This window comes from Apiospora aurea, assembly GCF_038362705.1.
Source record: "Apiospora aurea strain CBS 24483 chromosome Unknown utg000010l_segment0_segment0, whole genome shotgun sequence".
In the NCBI taxonomy this organism is placed as follows: domain Eukaryota; kingdom Fungi; phylum Ascomycota; class Sordariomycetes; order Amphisphaeriales; family Apiosporaceae; genus Apiospora; species Apiospora aurea.
Genome location: NW_027117397.1, coordinates 676,913 through 698,777, shown reverse-complemented (window position 1 = coordinate 698,777; position 21,865 = coordinate 676,913). Strand labels below are relative to the sequence as shown.

At 42.1% G+C, this 21,865-nt stretch overlaps 4 protein-coding genes across 4 annotated transcripts; all 4 read right to left on the bottom strand.

Annotated features, from left to right (window-relative positions):
- Positions 1 to 1,862: 1,862 nt before the first annotated feature.
- Positions 1,863 to 3,464, bottom strand: PG986_014236 (uncharacterized protein; the record flags this gene model as incomplete). The annotated part of the gene is given in 4 exon segments (XM_066850458.1): positions 1,863 to 2,335; positions 2,353 to 2,800; positions 2,913 to 3,004; positions 3,230 to 3,464. Coding segments are annotated over 4 exon segments (1,248 nt in total), but the record flags the coding sequence as incomplete, so codon positions are not given.
- A 981-nt stretch (positions 3,465 to 4,445) lies between these two features.
- PG986_014235 (uncharacterized protein) lies at positions 4,446 to 5,516 on the bottom strand (the record flags this gene model as incomplete). The annotated part of the gene is given in 6 exon segments (XM_066850457.1): positions 4,446 to 4,702; positions 4,776 to 4,896; positions 4,918 to 5,055; positions 5,150 to 5,283; positions 5,300 to 5,392; positions 5,480 to 5,516. The coding sequence occupies 6 exon segments, from the start codon at positions 5,514 to 5,516 to the stop codon at positions 4,446 to 4,448; spliced, it is 780 nt and encodes a 259-aa protein (XP_066692695.1).
- A 450-nt stretch (positions 5,517 to 5,966) lies between these two features.
- Positions 5,967 to 7,137, bottom strand: PG986_014234 (uncharacterized protein; the record flags this gene model as incomplete). Its single annotated transcript, XM_066850456.1, has 2 exons — positions 5,967 to 6,322; positions 6,435 to 7,137. 2 exons carry the CDS (start codon positions 7,135 to 7,137, stop codon positions 5,967 to 5,969), a joined length of 1,059 nt encoding a protein of 352 aa, XP_066692694.1.
- Positions 7,138 to 16,956: 9,819 nt separating this feature from the next.
- PG986_014233 (uncharacterized protein) lies at positions 16,957 to 21,233 on the bottom strand (the record flags this gene model as incomplete). Its single annotated transcript, XM_066850455.1, has 4 exons — positions 16,957 to 16,962; positions 19,556 to 20,773; positions 20,831 to 21,134; positions 21,205 to 21,233. The coding sequence occupies 4 exons, from the start codon at positions 21,231 to 21,233 to the stop codon at positions 16,957 to 16,959; spliced, it is 1,557 nt and encodes a 518-aa protein (XP_066692693.1).
- Between the last annotated feature and the right edge of the window lie 632 nt (positions 21,234 to 21,865).

Sequence of the window (21,865 nt, the reverse complement as noted above, 5' to 3'; positions counted from 1 at the left end):
GTCGCTGCTGATTTGCTGGAGATAGGTAGCCCCCGCATCGGGAGCTGCTCCTGCTGACGTTCGGCGTGCATCCGAAGCATACTACGTTCCATGCGCGCGGCCGGCGCTGAACCAGGGGGGCGTATATTATGTCTCTCGACTCGCACGAGGCCTCATCGCGCGAATGTCTCCTCCCGCCCAGTGCCGCTACAACCTCTGAAGGTGCGTATGCGACCATGGGCGCCCCTGATGAATTGGAAACCGGGCCGACCGAGACCAGTACCCAACATGTCGAAGTCGACGCCGCCACGGCCCGCCGCATCGTGCGCCGCATCGACACGCGCCTGATGCCGCTCCTCTTCGTGACGTACGTCTTCAACTTCATGGACAAGACCATCCTGTCGAGCGCGTCCGTGTTCGGCCTCAAGCAGGACACGCACCTCCGGGGCCAGGACTACGCCTGGGTCTCGTCCGTCTTCTACTTCGGCTACTTCGCCTGGGCCTACCCGACCACGCTGCTCGTCGCCCGCCTGCCCGTCGGCCGGTACCTGGCCGCCAACACGCTGTTCTGGGGCGCCGTCGTCGCCCTCACGGCGGCGTGCTCCAACTACGGCGGGCTGCTGGCGGTGCGGTTCCTGTTGGGCGTCGCGGAGGCGACGGTCTCGCCCGCGCTCATGTTCGTTACGTCGACGTGGTACACGCGCGACGAGATCCCGACGCGCACGGGGATCTGGTTTGCGGGAAACAGCGTCGGCGGCATCGTCTCGTCCTTCCTGGCGTTCGGGATCGGGCACATCCGCCAGGACGGCGATGGTGATGGCGCCAACGCCGTCGGGCCCTGGCGCTGGATGTTCATCATCCTCGGCGTCGCGACCTTCCTCTGGGGCTTTGTCGTGTTCTGGCTCCTGCCCGACCGCATCGCGTCCGCGAAGTTCCTCACGCCCGACGAGCGCCGCTGGGCCCAGGACCGCGTCGTCGTCGCGGGCACGGGCAAGACCGACTTCGGGACGGCGTGGCGCTGGGACCAGGCGCGCGAGTGCCTCGTCGACCCCAAGACGTGGTTCGTCGGCTCGCTGTGCCTGCTGTGCCAGATCCCCAACGGCGGAACCCAGAACTTCGCCAACCTGGTCCTCGTCTCGTTCGGCTTCACGAACCTGCAGTCGACCCTCATCAACATCCCCTATTCGATCCTCACCATCGCCGCCATCTCGGGCACCGGCTGGCTCGCGGGCCGGTTCCGCTCGCTCAATTGCGCCCTCGCGGCCCTCATCGTGCTGCCGCCCGTCGTGGGCAGCGCGCTGATCGGGAAGCGCGAGTCCCTGCCGCACGGGGCCGCGCTGTTCGGGTACTTCTTGCTGTCGACGGGGCCCGCGGCGCTGCCGCTGCTGCTGTCGCTCGTCCAGGTCAATTTCCGCGGCGTGACGAAGAAGGGCACGATGACGGCCCTCGTGTTCGTGGCGTATTGCACGGGCAACATCGTGGGGCCGCAGCTGTTTCGCGAGGCGGAGGCGCCGGGGTACGCGACGGCGTTTCGGGCGATTATGGTGTGTTACGCGCTCGTGGTGTGTCTGTCGCTCGGGCTCCGGGGTTATCTGCAGTGGATGAACGGGCGCCGGGAGAGGGAGGAGGGGACCGCGGCGGGGGGTGGGGGCTTCGGGCGTTGTTGGCGGCCGTGGCGATGACGATGGCGGTAAGACGGTCGACGTTGTGGGTGGGTCGGCGGCTGGGGTGTCGGAGGTGGTTCATCAGGTTCAGTTAAGGCCGGAGGATTATGAGGATGTGACGGATTGGAAGACTGTGGGGTTCCGGTACCGGCTCTGAATGATGTAATAGGAGCTGAGGCGGCTACTCGATTCCTGACCCGCACTGTATCGTGCCAAATACTACGCGCTTTCTCGGTCCCACGGATGTTGATGACTTGTCTGGATAGCTATGGCCCTTTGAGATTCATCATCCTCGGTTCCGACGTCGACCCGGGTGGTTCGAAGGATAGTCGGGTTCGGAATCTTCCCCATGTCCTCCGACCCAGAAGGCGAGTGGCGGTGGTCAGTCAGCTCGCGATACTGATGCTGCCCCGGCCTGTCGTCTTTGACTACATTGTTCATCTGTATCTCCGAGTGCTTCGAATCATCGCTCTTGGCCCGTGACTTGAGGAAGGGGTAGGTGCTTAGTGAACCCAGTTTGGACAGGGCGTTTGGCAACGCCGGCATGCAGTACACGATGAAGCCGCAGGTGGCTTCGGTGATGGTCCAGATGCCCACGGTGCAGAAGTCGTACGTGACGTCCTGGGATTGGGAATATTGGACCGAGACGGGGATCCTGAAGGCTGCGGCGAAGCAGGCGCTGTTCGAGTCGTCTAGTTAGCTGGAGCACTTCTGGCGAATGGTACACCTGCCTGCCTCGAATAGGGGGAATGAATGACTTGCATCAACCCAACCACAAACACGGCCGAAACCCCCAGCCGCTTCTGCACCGACATCTTCAGCCCCCAAATGACCCGCTGCGGCAGCACGAGAATGACGAGATCGATGGCGAAATTGACCGCGGCCGACGCGACGTAGAGGCCGCGCCCGTCGAAGCAGGAGCCGGGCAGCAGCTGGTCCCAGGCCTTGGCGTGGGGCGTGCACGAGAGGTTGATGACGACGATGGCGGCCGCGTTGAAGAGGAAGTTGACGACCAGCAGGGCGACGGAGATCCAGTAGAAGGAGGAGTTGCGGCGCGGGGTGCCGCGCGGGACGAAGATGCGGAGCCATTCGAGGACGATGGCGGATTTGAGGAGCATGATGGTGGCGGTGTAGAAGTTGGTGGCGAGGGTGAAGAGCTGGGTAGGGGCGTGAGTGAGAGTGAGGAGATATATGTTTCTGGGGGGTGGGTTTGCTGGATGGCTTGGGATGGGGGGATGATGATAGGGGTTTAGCGGTGGGGTCACTCACGTATAGGATGTCGGGAAGGTCCCGGAGGCGGAAGTTCCATTGGTGGACGAGGAAGCCGACGTGGACTTCGCGGAGGAGGACGGCGACGAAGGCTACGTAGAGGCCCTGCCGGATGTCAGTCATCTGTCAGCATAACTCCCCTCCATCGATGATTGTCAGGCGTAGCAGCAAGAGAAGTGTCGACATACAAAGGCCACCAGCATGAGGTCTGCCCCGAACCTTATGTTAGCCAAGTACAATTGGTGCTTCAATGACAACCGACCCCGGTGCTGTGATGCATCACATCATCACCCCATCTGCTTCGTTGTCCAACTCACAATCACTGATGCATATCTTCCGCCAGGAGCGCTCCATCCCCGAAACGCGGACGAAGACGAAGAACGAGCCGATGAGGAGGCAGGTGCTGCACACCCCGATCGCCGCCCCGTTCTTGTTCGGCGGGTCGTCGAGGTTGGGCACGATGCCCGGCGGCGGTTCGAGGGCCGGGCCGGCGAGGACTTTCTCCTGTTCGGCGGGGCCAGGGCCCAGAAGCGTTCCGAGTCCATTTTGGAGGCTACTTGTGTTGCGAACAGTAGGTAGAAATGGAGACGGCGTTTGCTTGTCTCGTATTGCGGACTGACGAGGAATTCGACAGCGGAGCTTTCCAACTAGCAGAAGCAAAGAGCGTAGCAAGCGGGATGTTCAAGGAAAGGTCTGAATAGGTGACTAAGACGACCTTCTGTAGGATGCTCCCCGCCCCCATTTGGGCTAACGTACTCACTTCGAGTCCTTCGTTCCCGTCAGGATGACTGGAAAAGCAATCGCTACGAGAAAAAGAAAAAGAAAGAATGGGTGGTTACCATGGTGAGAGACAAAGTCGACATCGAGGGGTCCTACCGGGGTACTTTTGATCTATCGGGTCGGACGGCACCCTGGCCGAAGTCCGGAACCGAATCCACATATCCGAGATATTCAGGGGGATACCTGGGCGTTAATGAGAGTGGTTATTGGGCTGTATTGCGGCTGGGATTGCTCTGCTGACGGCATGGAGCTATTACTTGACGGATTACGTGTAGGGCTGTGCTTACGCGCAGGAGCATGGATGCAGGTCAGACAGACTGCGGCGCCCAGAGGTAAGACGGGCAGACGGGATGTGTGGATATCAGTGCGTCGCATCCGCGTCAAATAGGAAGCGAGCATTTCGACCGCCAAATCCCTCCAGCTCTTGGCCGGTGGGTATTAACTCTATTCCCGAGTGCTCATGCTAGAAAGGGGCACATGAATTGTGAACTACTCTATTCATAGGCACGTACCTAAGACGGCAGCGATGGGTCGCCGGCTTGGCAAACATTGGCTGCATCAGGGGGTCTTATGTCAGACGGCCGCCTTGCATGCAATAGAGAAAATGCCCACAGCTTACGCAACGATGATGGCTCGTTCGGACTATTGCCTTTACCCGAGTGCGAAGTATGTGATACCACCGGAGTTTCTGAAGGTATAACTATCTACCAGGACTTCCCTCGAAGTAACCGATCCAACCCAGCAAACAAGCCATCATGACTTAATGCTCAGACTCATCCCGCCATCCATGATGACCCCGGTCCCCGTGGTGAAGCTCGACCGCGAGCTGCAGAGGTACAGGACCGTGTCGGCGACCTCCTCGGGCCGACAGAGACGGCCCATGGGCATGTCCGTCAAGAGGCGCTGCTCCAGTCCCGGGATCACCTCCATGGCCTGCGAGATCATCGGAGTATCCGTCCACGCCGGACACACGCAGTTGACTCGGATGCCATGGCTGACATTATCGATAGCTAGCCCCGAGGACAAGTCAGAGTCAAAGTCCGCAGTGAGGAGAGCGGGGCGGACGAAAGGTGACAATCATACCCGCAGTCTTGGTAATACCTAGCACAGCGTGCTTTGAAGTATTGTACTGCCCCATATTGGGCAGGCAAATATGGGAAGACGCCGAGGCCAGGTTGACGATGACGCCGCGCGACGTGCCGCGCTACGGGTACTTCGGGTGGACCGGTTTAGGGTCCTGGGCCTTCATGGCGGCCGAGACGGCGCGCGTCACGAGGAAGGTCCCGTGCACGTTGACCTCGAGGAGGCGCTTGAAGTCAGGGAAGCTGGCGGTGGAGATGGGATCGGACGTTCCGCCGGGGACCTGGTTCGGGCGGGTGAGTACACAGCCATAGGCGTTTGAGCGGTAGCGATCTATACCAGGTTAGAGGAAAAAGGAAATTAAATCAGAGACCTACACCTGCACAGTGAACGGAGTAGTCGATGCGCCCGAATAACCCGGTCATGTGGGAGACGGCGTCCCTGACCGAGTCTTCCTGACTGACGTCCACCCGCATCGCTTCCGCGCGGAAGTCCGGATGCGCCGCGACCGCTTTAATGGCAGTTACGGTCTCTCTGGCGCCTCCAGGTTGATATCAGCGACCAAAACGCCGCTTGCTCCTTCTTGAGCGAGAGCATGGCAGCATGCCTTGCCGATTCCGCTCGCTGCGGGGTATCGTCAGTTTATGATGACTTTTCATGGGATGATGGTCTTCCTCAACAAGGCGGGGTGAGAGGCATGTACATACCTCCTCCCGTAACCAGGGCGTATCCGGAAATGTCCATGATGGCGGTTATTGATATAGCGTCTTCCTTGAGCACCTGTCTGAACTTGTATAAGGAGGTCGCGAGTGGAACAGTCGCTCTTGAGGAGGAGGACAGCAAAGGCAAAAGTCCCGACTCAGGCCTCTGAACGTAAATAGGGGGAAACTAAAAAGGGAAACCCCGTATCAAGGCAGGATTGGCAAGCAAGTTGGTTGTTGGTTCGGGACGTTGGCCCCCTCGCATCCTCCTGTGTACCAGACAGCCGGAACCCAACAATCATAATTTCGCCACCTATTCATTGGCATGAAGAAGGGCAGACCACCAGCGACTAGTTGAAGAATTGATTCAATAGCAATAGAAGACCGGTTATGGCAAAAAGAAATCTGATTCTAAGGATGGGGGGCTTCGGCCGATGACTCCCTGGGAGAAAGCAGCATTACGCCAACAATGGAACAATGCGCATGATAGCGTTCAAGCTGTGATGGTGCCTTTCATGCAAACCAACTCCCCATTTTGAACCAAGACCTCCCACGATTTCCCATCATCAGATTGAACCGGTTTCTGCGCCGAAATACGGTACGTATCCCCGGCGTAGAGTGGCGACATGGCCCGGTAGGTTATCCCGCCTACCGGACCTTCTCCGCACACGTCCCGCCAGTAGTCGAGCATACTGATGAGGTTGAGCGGGCCATGCACCACGCAGCCGGGGTGGTCCTCGACACTCCGAGTCCAGCTGCCGTCGTAGTGGATCTTGTGCCCGTTGAACGTGAGGGCCGATAAGCGGAAGAGGCCCACGGGCGACCACCGCAACTGTCGGTAGGGGTATGCTATTGCCTAAGTTAGCATGAACTATCTTAGCATGAACTACCATGCCTTACGTAGCTCGGGAGAGAGAGGGAAAAGAAATATGCATAACTCACAGCCGTCACCGGCATCTACGTCTTCCGCCGTCGAAGGACCCCGCACAGTAGTATCCTGCACCGCCCGAGAAGCCTCCGCACGCGCAGCCGGCACCTCCGGCCGAAAGATCCAAGACCGCCGATCCACCAGCGCCAGCCCCTCGGGCCCCCAGAACTCCTTCTCCACCTCGACGAGGACCATCTCCCCCGCCGTCCCGGCTCTTCTTGGGCGTCGCGCTCAGCAGGCGCGTGCGCTCCTCGGCCCGCTGACCCACGCGCAGCGGCTGCGCGGGCGGCGGTGTCCACGTCATATGCCCGCCGGCCCACATGCGCCGCGTGAAGGGCGCGGGCGCGTTGAAGGTGCGGTCGGTCCCGTCGGGGCCGAGCTCGCTTTCGAGGCCGCCCGGCGTGAAGTACACGAGGTGGTAGCCTGGGGGCAGCGGCGTGCCGTCGGGCGGGGGTGTCTCCGAGACGTCGAGGCCTGAGTGCAGATGCGGACGGCCCAGCGTGAGGCTTAGCTTTTGGAGTTGGTTTCCGTCGAGGACCTGCCGTCGCGTCATGGTGCGGTCCGCGAAGGTGCGCGTCATTTGGTCGGCGGCATCACGTGCGCTTGTGGCGAGGTGCCGCCGCTGTCGCTGTAGCTGGATGGGCCCGCATCTCCCTTGCGTGAGAGGAGGGATTCGAGATCGTAGAAGAATGGTCCTCTGGGTTGACCACCCCAGTGTCCTGGCGCGGATGGACATTGCGGGATGTAGATCGGAACTGAGGGGGATGGATAGTGACATGTACGAGCCGAGGTTGAGTAGTTGGTTGGGTAGTGTCCACCATGCCCGCCCGCCGGGTAGAGAACGTGGGGCTTTAGTTGTTAGACGCGTAGAATTATGTATTGTTGTAACTTGTACGTGTCTAGTCTAATTTAATTGTTTTAATATAAATCTATACCTATAGAGCTAGTTCGGCTATTTATTAATAAAAGCGGGTAATATACCGCTATTTTTATTTAATAATGTTAATTATTTTATTTAATATACCTTTTTAAGCTTTTTTTACTACGTATTTATTACTAGTATTATATATAACGTGGTTTATTACTACGCGACGTATATTACTTAGCGACGCACCTTAATTTAATTTTAATATAATTAAACTTTAACGCGTAATACCTTTATAATTATAATACTTAATTAATCTTAAAAAGATCGGATAGTTTTAATAATTTAAGCGACACGAAACGGACCGAATTAAATAAGCTAAAGAGTAATAATAAAAGCTTATAATATACTTAAATTAACTTTACGCTATCGAATTTATGGCCGAACTTTAAAACGCGAAATTTAACCGAAACGACGTAAAATAAATTTAATTAAAGAGGAGGTATTTCGTAAATATATAATTAATTTAAATATCTGAGGGATGCCTTTCGATTTCGTTAGTATAGAAAATATAGTTAATTTCCTTACTACGTTACGCGGCGGCGATTATGTCGGTAAGTATTAAGTTAGGCGTTTTATTAACCGTAACTCGGATTTAAAGATTAAAATAAATCGTCGGTACGATTATTAAAAAGTTTTTTACGAGGATTTTAAAGTTATTTCTACTTAGTTTACGCTAATCGCGAATATAAAAACGAAATACGGGATCGTTAACGAAAATATCTAGAATTTCGACGAGACCGGCTTTATAATAAGCATAATCGGGTTAATATTTATCGTAATACGCGCCGAGCAGTATAAAAAAGCGAAATCGGTCTAGCTTAATAATCGGGAATAAATAATAGCGATTAAATATATTAATTCGTAAGGTTAATATATTTCGCCGTTCTTAATTATTTAAAGTTAATATTACCTCGTAAACTAGTTTCGCGAAACCGATTTACCGGGCGATTAGATAATTAAGTCGATTTTTAATAATTAAATTAATAACGAGATAAGCTTAAATTAAATTAAGTATTTCGATAAATATATTAAATCGTAAACGAAAGGTTGTTACCCCCTCTTAATTCTCGACGGTTACGAGAGTTATATTTCGGCCGAATTCGAGGTATATTACTAGGATAACGATATTATTATTATTAATATACCTCTTTATTTATTATACTTGCTTTAACTTTTTAATATAATACTTTATTTACTTTTAAAGCGTGCTTATTCGAAAATAATCGAGCTATTTATTAAGGCTTTTATAAATTATATTATTAAACTCGAATTCTTTATTGCCTTTAAAGCCGTGTATTTTATTGTTTTTACGGAAATTAATATTAAGTTTAAATTCAGCGTATCTAGTTTAATACCTTATAACCTTAACGAAGTAATTAGTAAGCTAGATATACGTCTCTAAACGCTTATATTTAACCTATCCCGTTTAAGGATAGTTAATACCTACGACCCTTAAACGCCGTTTAACCCTTAATAAATAATTAAGCACTTTATTTATATTAAAAAGAGGGTGTTTACTTATTAAAGAAGCTCTCCGACGCCGATTTTAAATACGGTAGACTAAATAGCGAAGGGTATAATTAAAATAGCTTATAAAATAACTTTTATACGTAATAAAATAACGTGGTTTACTACTACGCGACGTATATCACTTGGCGACGCACCTTTTTCACTTCTCGACTTTTTTATATAAATTAATTTAATTATAACGCTTAAAATTAATTAAAACTACTCGCTATCCGATTTTTCGCTTAATTTTATATTTTTTTTATATGTTTACGCATTGTGATTTATTTCGCCGTAAATATTATAGCGCCTTTTACCGGTCGCCCTCCGTTTCGACGAACCCCTATTTTTACTTTTATTAGGCGTTAAACGCTTCTTTTTTACTTTCTTGTTTTATAGTTACTAAGATTTTTTAATAATAAAGGCTTTTTTAAGCTAGACTCGCGATTTTTTAGCTCTCCGGCGCTTAAAAAGTGCTAAATTAGCCTCCTTTAGTATATATATTTTATTGCATATAAAGGTTATTTTATAGGCTATTTTAATTATATTTTTCGCTATTTAGTTTACCGTATTTAAAATCGGTATCGAAGAGCTTTTTTAATAGGTAGATACCTTTTTTTTAATATAAATAAAGTGCTTAGTTATTTATTAGGGGTTAAACGGCGTTTAAGGGTCATAAGTATTAGCCGTCCTTAAACGGGATAGGTTAAATATAAGCGTCCGGAGACGTATATTTAGTTTATTAATTACTTCGTTAAGGTTATAAGGTATTAAATTAAATACGCTAAATTTAAATTTAATGTTAATTTTCGTAAAAATAGTAAAATGCGCGGCTTTAAAAGCGATAAAGAACTCGAGTTTAATAATATAGTTTATAAAAGCCTTAATAAATAGCTCGATTTTTTTCGAATAAGTACGCTTTAAAGGCGAATAAAATATTATATTAAGAAATTAGAGTAAGTGTAATAAATAGGGAAGTATATTAATAGTAATAATATCGTTATTTTAATAGTATATTTCGAATTCGGCCGAAATATAGCTCTCGTGGCCGTTAAAAATTAAGAGGCGGTAGCGATTTTTTATTTGCGATTTAGTATATTTATCGAAGTGTTTAATTTAATTTAAGCTTATTTCGTTATTAGTCTAATTATTGAAAATCGGCTTAATTATTTAGTCGCCCGGTAAATCGGTTTCGTAGGATTAGTTTACGAAGTAATATTAATTTTAAACGATTAAGAACGGCGGAATATATTAGCTTTACGAATTAATATATTTAATCGCCGTTACTTATTCCCGATTATTAAGCTAGACCGACTTTACTTTTTTACGCCGCTCGGCGCGTATTATAATAAATATTAACCCGATTATGTTTATTATAAAACCGGTTTCGTCGAAATTTTAAATGTTTTCGTCGATAATCCCGTATTTCGCTTTTATATTTACGATTAACGTAAACTAAGTAGAAATAATTTTAGAATTCTCGTAAAAAGCCTTTTAGTAATCGTATTAACGATTTATTTTAGTTTTTAAGTCCGGGTTACGGTTAATAAAGCGCTTAACCTAGTATTTATCGACGCGGTCGTCGCCGCGCGACGCGGTAAGAAAATTAGCCATATTTTTTATATTAGCGAGATCGGGAGGTATTTCTCGGATATTTAAATTAATTATATGTTTACGAAGTACCTTTTTTTAATTAAATTTATTTTATATCGTTTTAATCGGATTTCGCGTTTTAAAGTTCGGCCGTAAATTCGATAGTGTAAAATTAATTCGGGTATATTATAAGCTTTTATTACTATTTTTTAGTTTATTTAATTCGGTCCGTTTCGTATCGTTTAAATTATTAAAACTATTCGATTTTTTTAGGATTAATTAGGTATTATAGTTATAAAGGTATTACGCGTTAAAGTTTAATTATATTAGAATTAAATTAAAGTGCGTCGCTAAGTAATATGCGTTACGTAGTAGTAAACCACGTTATATATATTAAAAGAGGCTAATTTAATACTTTTTAAACGCTAAAAAGCTAAAAAGTTACGAGTTTAATTTAAAAAACCTTTTATTATTAAAACATTTTAATAGTTATAAAATATCGCACGGTAAAGAGCGTTCGGATAGTATATTAAGTATTAAAGTGCTGTTTAAAGGAAAAAAAGAAAGGATAAAAAAGAAAGGTGTTACCGTATTAATAAATATATGAATAAAATGTTTTACGTAGCGCGCTAGGCGCGTTAAGGGGCGACCCCTTGTTTTTATCCTTTTGCGATACACCTTCTAATTAGCTTACTAAGTAGGTTAATTATCTACGTAGGTAAAATTAAAGCTATCGTAAGTTAATAATCGTAAGGTAAAGGTACCCTAGTAATTATTACTTAAAAAATAAAAGTCCTAGTTTATTAAAATAAATATAATATATTTCGCTCGTAATAATTATTAATATAAATAATAGGTATAACTTTAAGTAGATAATTAATTGCCTCGTAATATATTATAAAATATTTTTAAGCGTAGTTAGTTAATTTAGCTTTCTTTTTTTTTTTCGTGCTTTTATTATTACGTATATAAATCTTTATATTACGCCTCGTTTACGAACGTTTATTAATTGCGAAATAGTTTATAATTATTACTTTAAACTTATTTTATAAAAACTTTTATACCGTTCGACTTATTATATTTACCGGTAAATCGATGTTACGCGCTTAGACGGCTTCGCGATACTAATCTTAGTATATAAAATTATAAACTTTATTTTTAGCTCGTACGTTACTAGTGTTAACGGAGGAGGAGGTAACGATAAGCTTCCCCGTGGCCTTATTAAATTTCCCTATAAATATAAGGATAATAACGAGATGCTCCCGCCTTTAGAGGATTTTAAATAGGTTATTACTATAAGCCGAGCCTAGCGTAAAAAAGATGCTAAGAGAAAGGCTTAATATAAGGCTAAGCGTACTAAGCGTATTTCGTAGCTCGATTAGTCTTTTATTAAACCCGTTATTATTACTAAAGAGCTCGCTATTACCCCGGCCAAGTTTATTTTTAAGCTTATCGGTACTATTAAAAAGCCCGTTATTACGCTTATTAAGCTTATCGTTAAACCCGCCGTTAAGCTCGCTATTAAACCCGCCGAGCCTATTGTTAAACCCGTTAAGACTCGCGCCGCTCTTACCGCTATAAACGAGGACTAACGTTAAATTATTATAATATTTTTAAATACCGCCGTCGCCTAAGGTGAGTTTTTTATTAGCGTTAACTCGTTTATTTAGCTAAGTACCCCGATTTCTTTTAGCCGTCGAGCCTTTTAAAGCTTTTTAAATAAAAGCTAGAAGTTTATTTAGCTTAATAAAATACGCCGTAATGCGTATATAAACTATTTATACTCGGTGCTCTTTAATATCGTAAAAGCTTCCCGCTATCGTAAAACCTTCGGTTTTAATACTATTAAATGTTTTAATTATTATAAATATAATTATATGTACGTATTTTTATAAGCTATTTAATATACTTTAATATATTAATATAATTTAGTTGCGAGAACTTTACCCTCGTGACCGTTCGCCGTATCGCTCGCCACTTTATTAAAGAGGTTATTAACTACGTTATTTAGAATAAAAGTAAGACTAGCGTAAGTTTATTAGGATATTTAATAATTTAATCTCGCTTATTAATAATATTTATAAAAGTAGCTTAAAAAGTACCGCTATACTTTCTACACGCTTATAAACGTTAAAGTTATAAGTTAAGCCTATTATTTTCATAATAATATTAATAAGCTTACCGTTATTAATACCTAGCGTAAAGTTAGTAACTTATTAAGCGCCTCGCTTATTTTAAACCCTTTATCCACGCCCTCGCGTAATACTAATTCTAGTATACGTGGTCGTTTTATTAAAAAGCGTCTCGCCTTTAAAGACCCCTCGCCTACTCCGATAGAATTTAATTTTAAGGATCCTTTTATTAGCACTAACTTCGAGTTAAACTAAGCAGCTAGCCCTCGTTTTATTATCGTTAACGTGTTATTTTTAATAATATTAAGTATTTTATAGCGTTTTTTATTTTTTCGCGTTTAAAATATATAAACTAATTAAGCCGGCGTGCTTATTAAAACTTCTCGCGGGCTTTTATATTTTAATAGTTCTTATCTTTCGAGGTTCGATTTTTTAAATTAATAGAAATTCGATGGTTATAATAATTATCCCGTTATTGCTCCGTGCTTACCTTTTTATAATATATAATTAAACTACCGAATGTTTTATAAGTTTAAGAGTTTTCTCTAGTGTTCGAATTTAATACGTGGAAGGTTTTTCGTTAATTTATTTATTAGTATATTTTTTATAGTAAAGTAATTCACTTAGAAAGCTCGCTTTTAATACTCTTATCGTAGCTAGAAGTTTTAAATATTTACGTGCTTTAATTTCGTAAAAATCTTTTCCCTTTAACTTATAATTAGTTTAATAGTTTACTAATTATCGTAATATATTAAGAACGAGGTGTTAAATATTAGCTTTAAATCTTTAAATAAACGTTTAAGTATAATTAACTCTTTTACTACTTATTATAGAGCTAGTAATTTTACCTTCGTAATTAATATAGTAACCGTGTTTTACCGAGCTGCTTTTTATGCGACAGGATTATCGAATAGTATAATAATATACTTATAAAACGATTTATACGTTTTTAAGTTATCCGCGAAAAAAGCGTTGCTTATTATAATTAACGCTTAAACGCCGTTCTCTTATTTTCCGAAAGAGACTGCCACGAACTTAATATTATAAACGTATTAAATACACTAGTTAACGGCCTTAAGGTACTTTTCGTTGAGGTTTATTAGGAATTTTAATAGTTATAAGTACGTAAACGTAATATTAAGGCGAATTATAATAGAGTTATAGAGTAATAACTTAATTTGCTCTTAATAAGCCTTAATTCGCGACTTTAATGTTTCGCTAGTATACTTTAATAGCTCCTCGATCGGTAGAGGTATTACCGTAGCTCGTGATACCTTTAAACTATATTTAGTTATTATTTTCTCTAGGTAAGCATTATAAGATAATTAAAGACGCTTATTAACTCTATTTTTAATTATACGTACGCTAAGGTAATAGGCTATATTACCTTAGTTTTTTATTTCGTATGCTTATTTAATGCTAGTTATTAATTTATCGGCTCTATCTTACTTTAATTTCTAATAATAGACTAAGAAGTTATTTATATAAAAAACTACGAATATCGTGCGCTTTTTATTATAAAATAAGTAGGGTTCCTCTTTTAAGCCGATAAAGTTTAGTTTACGAAAAGTGTTAAAGAAGTCGTTATATTATAGCAGCGAAGACTTTTTTAACCTATAAAGGGTTTTATAAAGCTTAATACATATCCCGGCCTGCTTATACTTTAAAGGGAGCTTATAGTACACCGGTAAGGATTCTTTAACGAAGGTCGTATTAAGGAATATATTAATTATATCGAATTGTTTCGCTTTTAAATTAAATTTCGTAATTAAAGCTATTACGATACGAAAGGATTATACGGCTAGTGTTACGGTATATATGCTCGCGAGTGAGTTTATATTTTATTTATCGCTTTATACGTAAATCCGAGCTTTATATAATATATAAACATTACTCTCGTCGAACTTATTAGTAAATATTTATTTTAATAGTAGTGGGGTATTTTCGTGGGGGCGCTTAATAATTTCTTAAGCTCTTATTTTTACTAGGTTATTAATTTCTCGCTTAATAACGGCTATAAATTACTCTTTTCTAAGATAAGTAACTATTTTATTTTAAAAACGTAGAGGTGGTTTTAAATAAGGCTTAAATACCGCCTTTTTAATTACTTTTTCTAGTGAATATACTTTCGTAACGGTGTTATAAGCAGTGCGGTGCTTTTTATTTTTTTAATAATAGCGCTTTATTAATATTAAGAAAGTAGGTGGTAAAGAACGTATACAAGGCTGCCGTAAGAGTTATACGGAGAGTTAATTTATTATAATCCTTTAGTATTTATAGGTTGTTTAGTTTTATCTCGCTATTTAGTACGAAAAACGTATTTTCGGTATTGCTACCTTTTTATTTTTTTAGCTATAGTGAACGTAATCGCTCTTAATTAAGTTTTTACGACCTTTTTACACGCTTTTAATGGCGTGTACGCGGTTTATATTTAAGTATAAACGTTTCTATTACCTTTAATAGTATAACTATAATAATTTCGTTTTAAATCTTTTTTATAATAAAAGAAATATTTTTAGAAACTTACTGCTCCTTTTTTTACCGGATTACGTTACTTCTCGTTTTTTAAAAGCTTCCGGATTTTTAGGGCTCTTTATACTAGTAAGCTTACTCGTTTAGCGTTTTTCGAAGATAGGTAGCGGTAGTTTATTTACTTCGGTTCCCTTTTCCGGGCTTTTAACCGGCTCTTTTATTTCGGACTCTTTTTCCGGTTTAGGTATACGGCTTAGCGATAAGAGTCCCGTATTATTCGTATTATTACGCTCGGCTTTATAACTTTCCGAACGTAATTTAAATGCTAAGCTTACCCTCGAGGCCTTATCGATAAGCGTATTAAAAGCTGCCGCACCTTTTAAATTTAAAAGGACTAGCCTTTTAAGCCCTCCGAGATAAAAAATAGGATTAGTAAAGTTATTTAATTCCTCTTATAATACTAGGGTCTAAAGAGTAAAAATAGTATACGGTAATAGTTTAAGGCTCGAAAGGAGCGTAATTTCCTCGATTTTTTTAACGAGTTCCTTATTCCGGTTTAGCTCTTTTTTTTCCCCTTTTCGATAAAAAAGGTCCTTATTAAATTTAATATCGCGCGAAACGATAACTCTCGCTAGTTTAGGAATTTATATACGGTAAATATTAATAGTTTTATAGTTTATTAAGTACCTTATATAACCCCGTAGAAACACTTTAAACTCCCTACGTAGCCGGCCTTTAACTCTATTACGATCGAGTATATAGGCTTTATACCCGAACGTTTATACGCCGCTTTAATTAGGCTTTAAATTTGTTTAAAAAGCTTTAACCTACGTAGGATTATACCATTTAAAGTAGCTCGTGAACCACGAATTTAATACTTTATTAAGGCTCCGCCACCGTTAAGATTAAATAGAACACATATTTAACAGCTTAGCAGCTATTTAAATAGTTTCGAGTTATAAGCTCTTTAATAAGTTAACGCTTACTCTTATTTTAAGAGCGACGTTTACCACCTCTTATTTTATTCGCTTTTAACTATTTATCGGCTTTTTAATGTCTACGGGCCCTTATTCTATAATAATGCTTTCTTTTTTATACTAAAGATTATATTAGGTACTTCTTTAAATTTTTAATAGTTTAGTTTTTTTATTATATTTAAAGTAGTATATAAAGAGATTATATTTACGCTAAACATGCCGTTTAAATCCTTTTATTACCTTAAATAATTCCGTGTATAAGCGAGATTTCGTGGGGTACGCTTATACCTTACTGTTATAATTATTTTTTAATAGCAGTATATATTTTAAGAGCTCGTACCTTAAAAGGTATTCGAAGAGGTTTTAAAGTATACGGTAAAAGGGTTTAAATGTTCTCTTAGTAAGTTTTCGCGAAATAACGCGTTTTATAAGCGACGTTACATATATTTCGCACTTTAATTACGTTAAACCCTTAATCGAAACACCTTTAACTACGTATACGAGCTTTACGAGAGCCTTTAAATTTAAATATCCTGCTCTCGTATGCTATCTTTCTCTTAAATTTATTTTTATATAAACCTTCTCTACGGGCTTTTTATTCGCTGTAAAGCGTTTTATTATTACGTAGGTATTTATTATACCGGCTGCACTTATTAATAAGAGATTAATATAAGAGGTAAATAAAGGTTTATATTTAATAAAAACTAGGTTACCCCTTTTTATAAGCTTTCGTATTATAATACTATCTTTTAGCGATTTTATTCGTAGCGTGTAATCCTTTTTATAGTATTAAATATTAACGTTTCTTAAAAGCGGTTCGGAGATAATATTAGTATAGAAACCCTCGATTAGTGTTACCTTATTAAGCTTAAGGTCGGTTAGTTCGCTTCGCGCCGTAAAGATATTCTTTATAATTTTTACCTCGTACCCTTTAATTAAAAACGTGGTTATACCTGCTTTTATAAATTTATTAGCCGAGGCTAATATTAAAAACCCTGGTATTAGTAAATCCTCGCTGTTAACGATATAGTAAAAGTTATAATTATCGATTAAGGTCGACTATAAAAGGTTATATAGTCTTTAATTCTAATGAACCGATATATTAAAGTTTTTTTTAACGCTAAAAAGCGTGTAATCGATAATCGCGTATAATACTTTTCTTTATACGGAATTATTTAGATTAATCTAGTTAAGTTTAATAAGCTATTAACGTAACGAAGCTCACTTAGTATCGGAGTTTAATCGGTGTTTAATCTCCGCGCACGCTTTTTAGTTTAAATAAATTAGCCGGTTAAAGGGTTTACTTTTAATCCTTTTAGTGAGAGTATACTTTAAAGAGTAGTAGTTTACTAGTGGCTAGCGATAGCGTAGCCGAGTATCGGAGCGGGGTTTATAGGGGTAATCGTAACTTAATAAGCCCTGCGATTTACGATTATTAGTTAATCCGTGCTTTTTTTACTTACTATTAAGCGAAGCGTAGAACGAATATTTTCCCTTTTTCGGCCCGTTCCGTTTTATTTATTTTTTTAATAACGAGCTTAGTATAATTAAGCTCGTTAATATACGTTCTTTTTACTTCGTATAGTCGAGTTTCTCTAATTAACGTTAACCTTATCTTAATGCTAGTCGTTTATTAACCGCTTTAAATTATATACGGGTTACTAAGTATCCTTATATTTCGGGGATTTTTTCGGAAACCGCGTTTATATAAGCTTTACTTTATTATATTAATTAAAGCTAAGGATTTTCTCCTTTTAACTTAGCTCGTTTTAAAAGTTTATTGTATTAATTTTTAACGAAAGTAATGTGCGAACTCGCGGAGGGTTTAAATTATTATTTAAGCTAGCGAATAATATTTTAAAGCGTAAGTAATTAGTTTAATTCGTAAATATTACTATAAACTACGTTAATATGCGCTTTTAGAACCGTAAGCTTAATTTATTCGCTAATAATAATAAAAGCATTTTTTCGTGCTATATAACGGTGTATTTTTATACTTTATTCGCTCTATTTAAGTTTAATACGCTTGATAATATTATCGATAAGCGTGTTATATATTAGCTCCGAGTTTTTTACCGCCGTAAATGCGCTTATTATAGGGTTTATTATGCTAGTTTCGCTTGCTAATTAAAAGTTTTCGGTTAAACCCTGCTTAATCTCGTCGATTATACGTAGCTTAGGCTTATTATAAAAATAGGCGTCGTTAGGTGTATTAAGATCGAGGTGTATTTAAATGTTACGCTCGAAAGCACTTATTTTAAGCGAGTTATACTAATTTAACTAGTTTCGCTTAATTTTAAGCTTAATATTAATTAGCTTAATAAAAGGTTTAAACATAGTGGGCGTCGTGAAAGTAATAAGAAAATAAAAAGGTATAAGAAAATATAAATTTAGAATCGCTCTTTAATGCGCAGGGTTTAATAAGATAAACGGTATAATAATAATAACGAGCTTATTTAGTAAAAAGCGCCGGGCTTATAATTATTACACGGTAAAGAGCGTTTAAATAATATATTAAGTGCTAAAGTATTGTTTAAAAGAAAGAAAAAAAGGATAAAAGAGAAAGGTGCTACTGTGCTAATAAATATATAAATAAAATGTCTTGCGTAGCGCGCTAAGCGCGTTAAGGGGCGACCCCCTGTCTCTATCCTCCTGCGACATAAAATAAAAAGGTAAAAAAAAAAAGCGTTTAGCGCCTAATAAAAATAAAAATAGGGGTTCGTTAAAACGGAGAGCGATCGGTAAAAAGCGCTGTAATATTTACGGCGAAATAGGTTATAATATATAAATATATAAAAAAGATATAAAATTAAGCGAGGAATTAAATAACGAATAGTTTTAATTAATTTTAAACGTTATAATTAAATTAATTTATATAAAAAAGTCCAAAAATAGAAAAAGTACGTCGCTAAGTGATATACGTCGCGTAGTGGTAAACCACGTTATAAAAAATAATTAATAATTTTAAATTAAATTAATAATTAAATAAATAAATTACTTATAAGCTTCGTTTTTTTAATTTACCTCTTAAATAATATCTTATAACCGTAAAATGTTTTAAACTTAAATAATAATATTTATTTAAATTTTTATCCTAATTTTTACATTTCTTAGTAATTTATATATAAAATTTCGAAATCACCTTTTAAGCGTTGTATTATTAGCGTTAAATTTATGTATTTTTAAATTTAAATTATATTAACTTTAAATTATCGTTTACTTTAAATATAAAGATCTAATTAATTTTACCTATTTTATTTAATTTTATAGAACCTTTTGAATATTATAAAGCTTTTACGAATTTAGTGGGGAAAAGGGGGTCAGCGAGGCAGGGGGTCAGCGAGACGGGTAGTGAGCTTATACTTTCAAGGTTACTTGCATTTATCATGAACGTTTCTGCGCCTTAGTACCGCAATACTACCTGGAATACTAGACTCGTTTCGAATGCCTGCCCCGGCCAGAACGAGACGAAGAGCTACCAGATAACCGCGTCAAGTCCAAGTTGTCTACTCCCAAAGCGTCATGGGTGTTCTTGCCACTACGTACCAACCTCGAGGGGATAGGCCGAGTTTGCCGCGCCCGGCCCACCGTCACAACGCAGTCTGAGTATTTCGCGGTGGGAAGACTTTTGGACAGAGAGGAGCCATAACTTATCAGAGCCACCCTGATCACAGTCTTGGAGCCTCGAGTCGACAGTTCGGCGAAAATCCGAATAAACGCGGCGGGCCAAAAGTCGTTGGTCGGTCCGGTAAGACGCTGGCACAAGAATTCGATGTCCAGAATTATGTAGAGGTACGGGATACCATGGAGCACAGAACCCAGGATCTTGATCCAGTCGTCCTCCGTTTGTGCCCCTATATAGGACCTGAGACATGGCGCCAAGGCTGCGTCGGTTTGGATGCCCTTGTTGACGGCGATGGCCTGGGAAGTTAGGTACTTGATCAAGTCAACGGAAGACACCGCATCTGCTGCCCGTCCTTCAGGGGCTATGGCTTTCAGAGCCCATATAACGGGGATCTTGTTATCTCGAAGCATTGCGATGGACTCGACACAGAAGCCTTGGAGATGAAACTTCATCTTTCTCGTCCCATGCACTGCAACAAGCGATGATGTGTAGCTTTGGTTCCACCTCTGGACCTTGTCTTCTAACCAGAATGCCGGCCCCCGTGCAGATGGCCTAGTGCGACGTTTCTTAGACAAGAAGAGAGACGCCTGAAAGCTATTGATGGGGTCGGGCATCTGAGCCACTTTGACATGGTCCAGAAACTGCACCAATTGGACCTCCGACAGCTGCTGTCGGACCTCCATTCTTGCTCCCTCGTGGAGGATTCTCTCAGCAGCCATGGAAGCCCGTATCTCCAGAACGAGCTCTGTGAGACGTTCTAAGCTCATGTTTATGTTCTCCTGACCCAGTATCTGGCTTTTGATCTCAGTATGCATGTCCCGTTGCTCAATATGCCCGCTCACTATCGCCATGTCGGACATGTCGCGAGACAGCGACGATATAGAGGCCAAGATGTCATCGTAGCGCAACTCGGCAGGTCTCGTAACGGAGTGGACGACATGCATGAACTTGCTCTCTTGATACCATCCGAGGGCTCGGACGAGGAATCGGAGGATTTGGGCATATATCTTCGTGATTATCTGCCGCAAAGGGGGTATCGGATAGAGTCGAAGAGTCAATTCGGTTCGTGGGAGCAGGTCTGCGATCTGGATAAGGCCCTCAGAGAGCCGGTGCACCACCTTCTGGTGGTTGAAAACCCCCTGCTCCACTTTGTTAGTCGAGGAGGTGCTGGGTCAGATCTTCTGGGGGTGACTCACCAAGAAAAGGACCTTCAAGGCGCCCCATGCCAGTGCCGTGAACTCGGGGTGGTGCGAGACGAAGACGTCGACGATCCCACTGTAGTGGTGGATCTTCTCTGATACGCTTACGAGGAGGGAGTGCACCTTGGAGTCGCCCTTTTGCACGCCGTATCGTGTCTTAGCATCAGCAACAGATGCCAGAACTGCCTCCAGGTTGCCATGCCTTGTGTTGGAGATCCACTCGGACTTTGACTTGTCCTTGGACAGTTCCGCCGAGAAGGCTTCGAAGGCTTCTTTGTAGGCTTCATGGACAAAGTTCGTCCTACTGGAAGTCAGGCAGTGATTCGATTCTGACTGGGTACCAATCAGGCTATGGAGGCGAGTCTGCTTACCCCTCCTTGCCATTTTCTGCGTAATACATGCTATCCTGGCTAATTGACAGTGGCCCTTCTGTGCAAGGCCATATAAACTCTGAGCCAGATAACATGGAGAACGAAAATAGTATATAGAACGACTGAATATAAAAATATAGGTTTCTAATATATTTCAAATCCCAAGATTGGCAAGGTTGAAACGTGAAAGCAGCTGAGATCGGGTGGTCGTAAGCGCCAGCGCCCAAATAATGTGCCAAGTAATTCACAGCCTCGGCCCCATTCACAGCCTGCTTCCAAGTGAAAGTGCTATTCTTGCATGGGTCAATACGGGCTGCATCCTGAACCAAACTCATTGGCCTTACCCCGCCTGGCCCAGGCAGACATTCAAGAAAACTCTCCCTTCTCACATCAACCCGCTGCCGATCAAGCATATTCAGTACATCCTCGACTGCATTTTTTGGTCTTCTTGAACCCCTACCACGCCGCTTAAGACAGGAACAACGACCCGGCTATTACGATTGAGTCTCCTTGAATAGATCAATAGGGATTGACAAAGGACTAAGCCCGCATCCAAAACCGATAGTATTCACAAATCTGGTCCCACAAAGCAATGGACGGTACTGGGGCACCAAGACATTCCTTGCAGGCATTGAGGAACCCTCTTGCCAAGGCCGGAGCA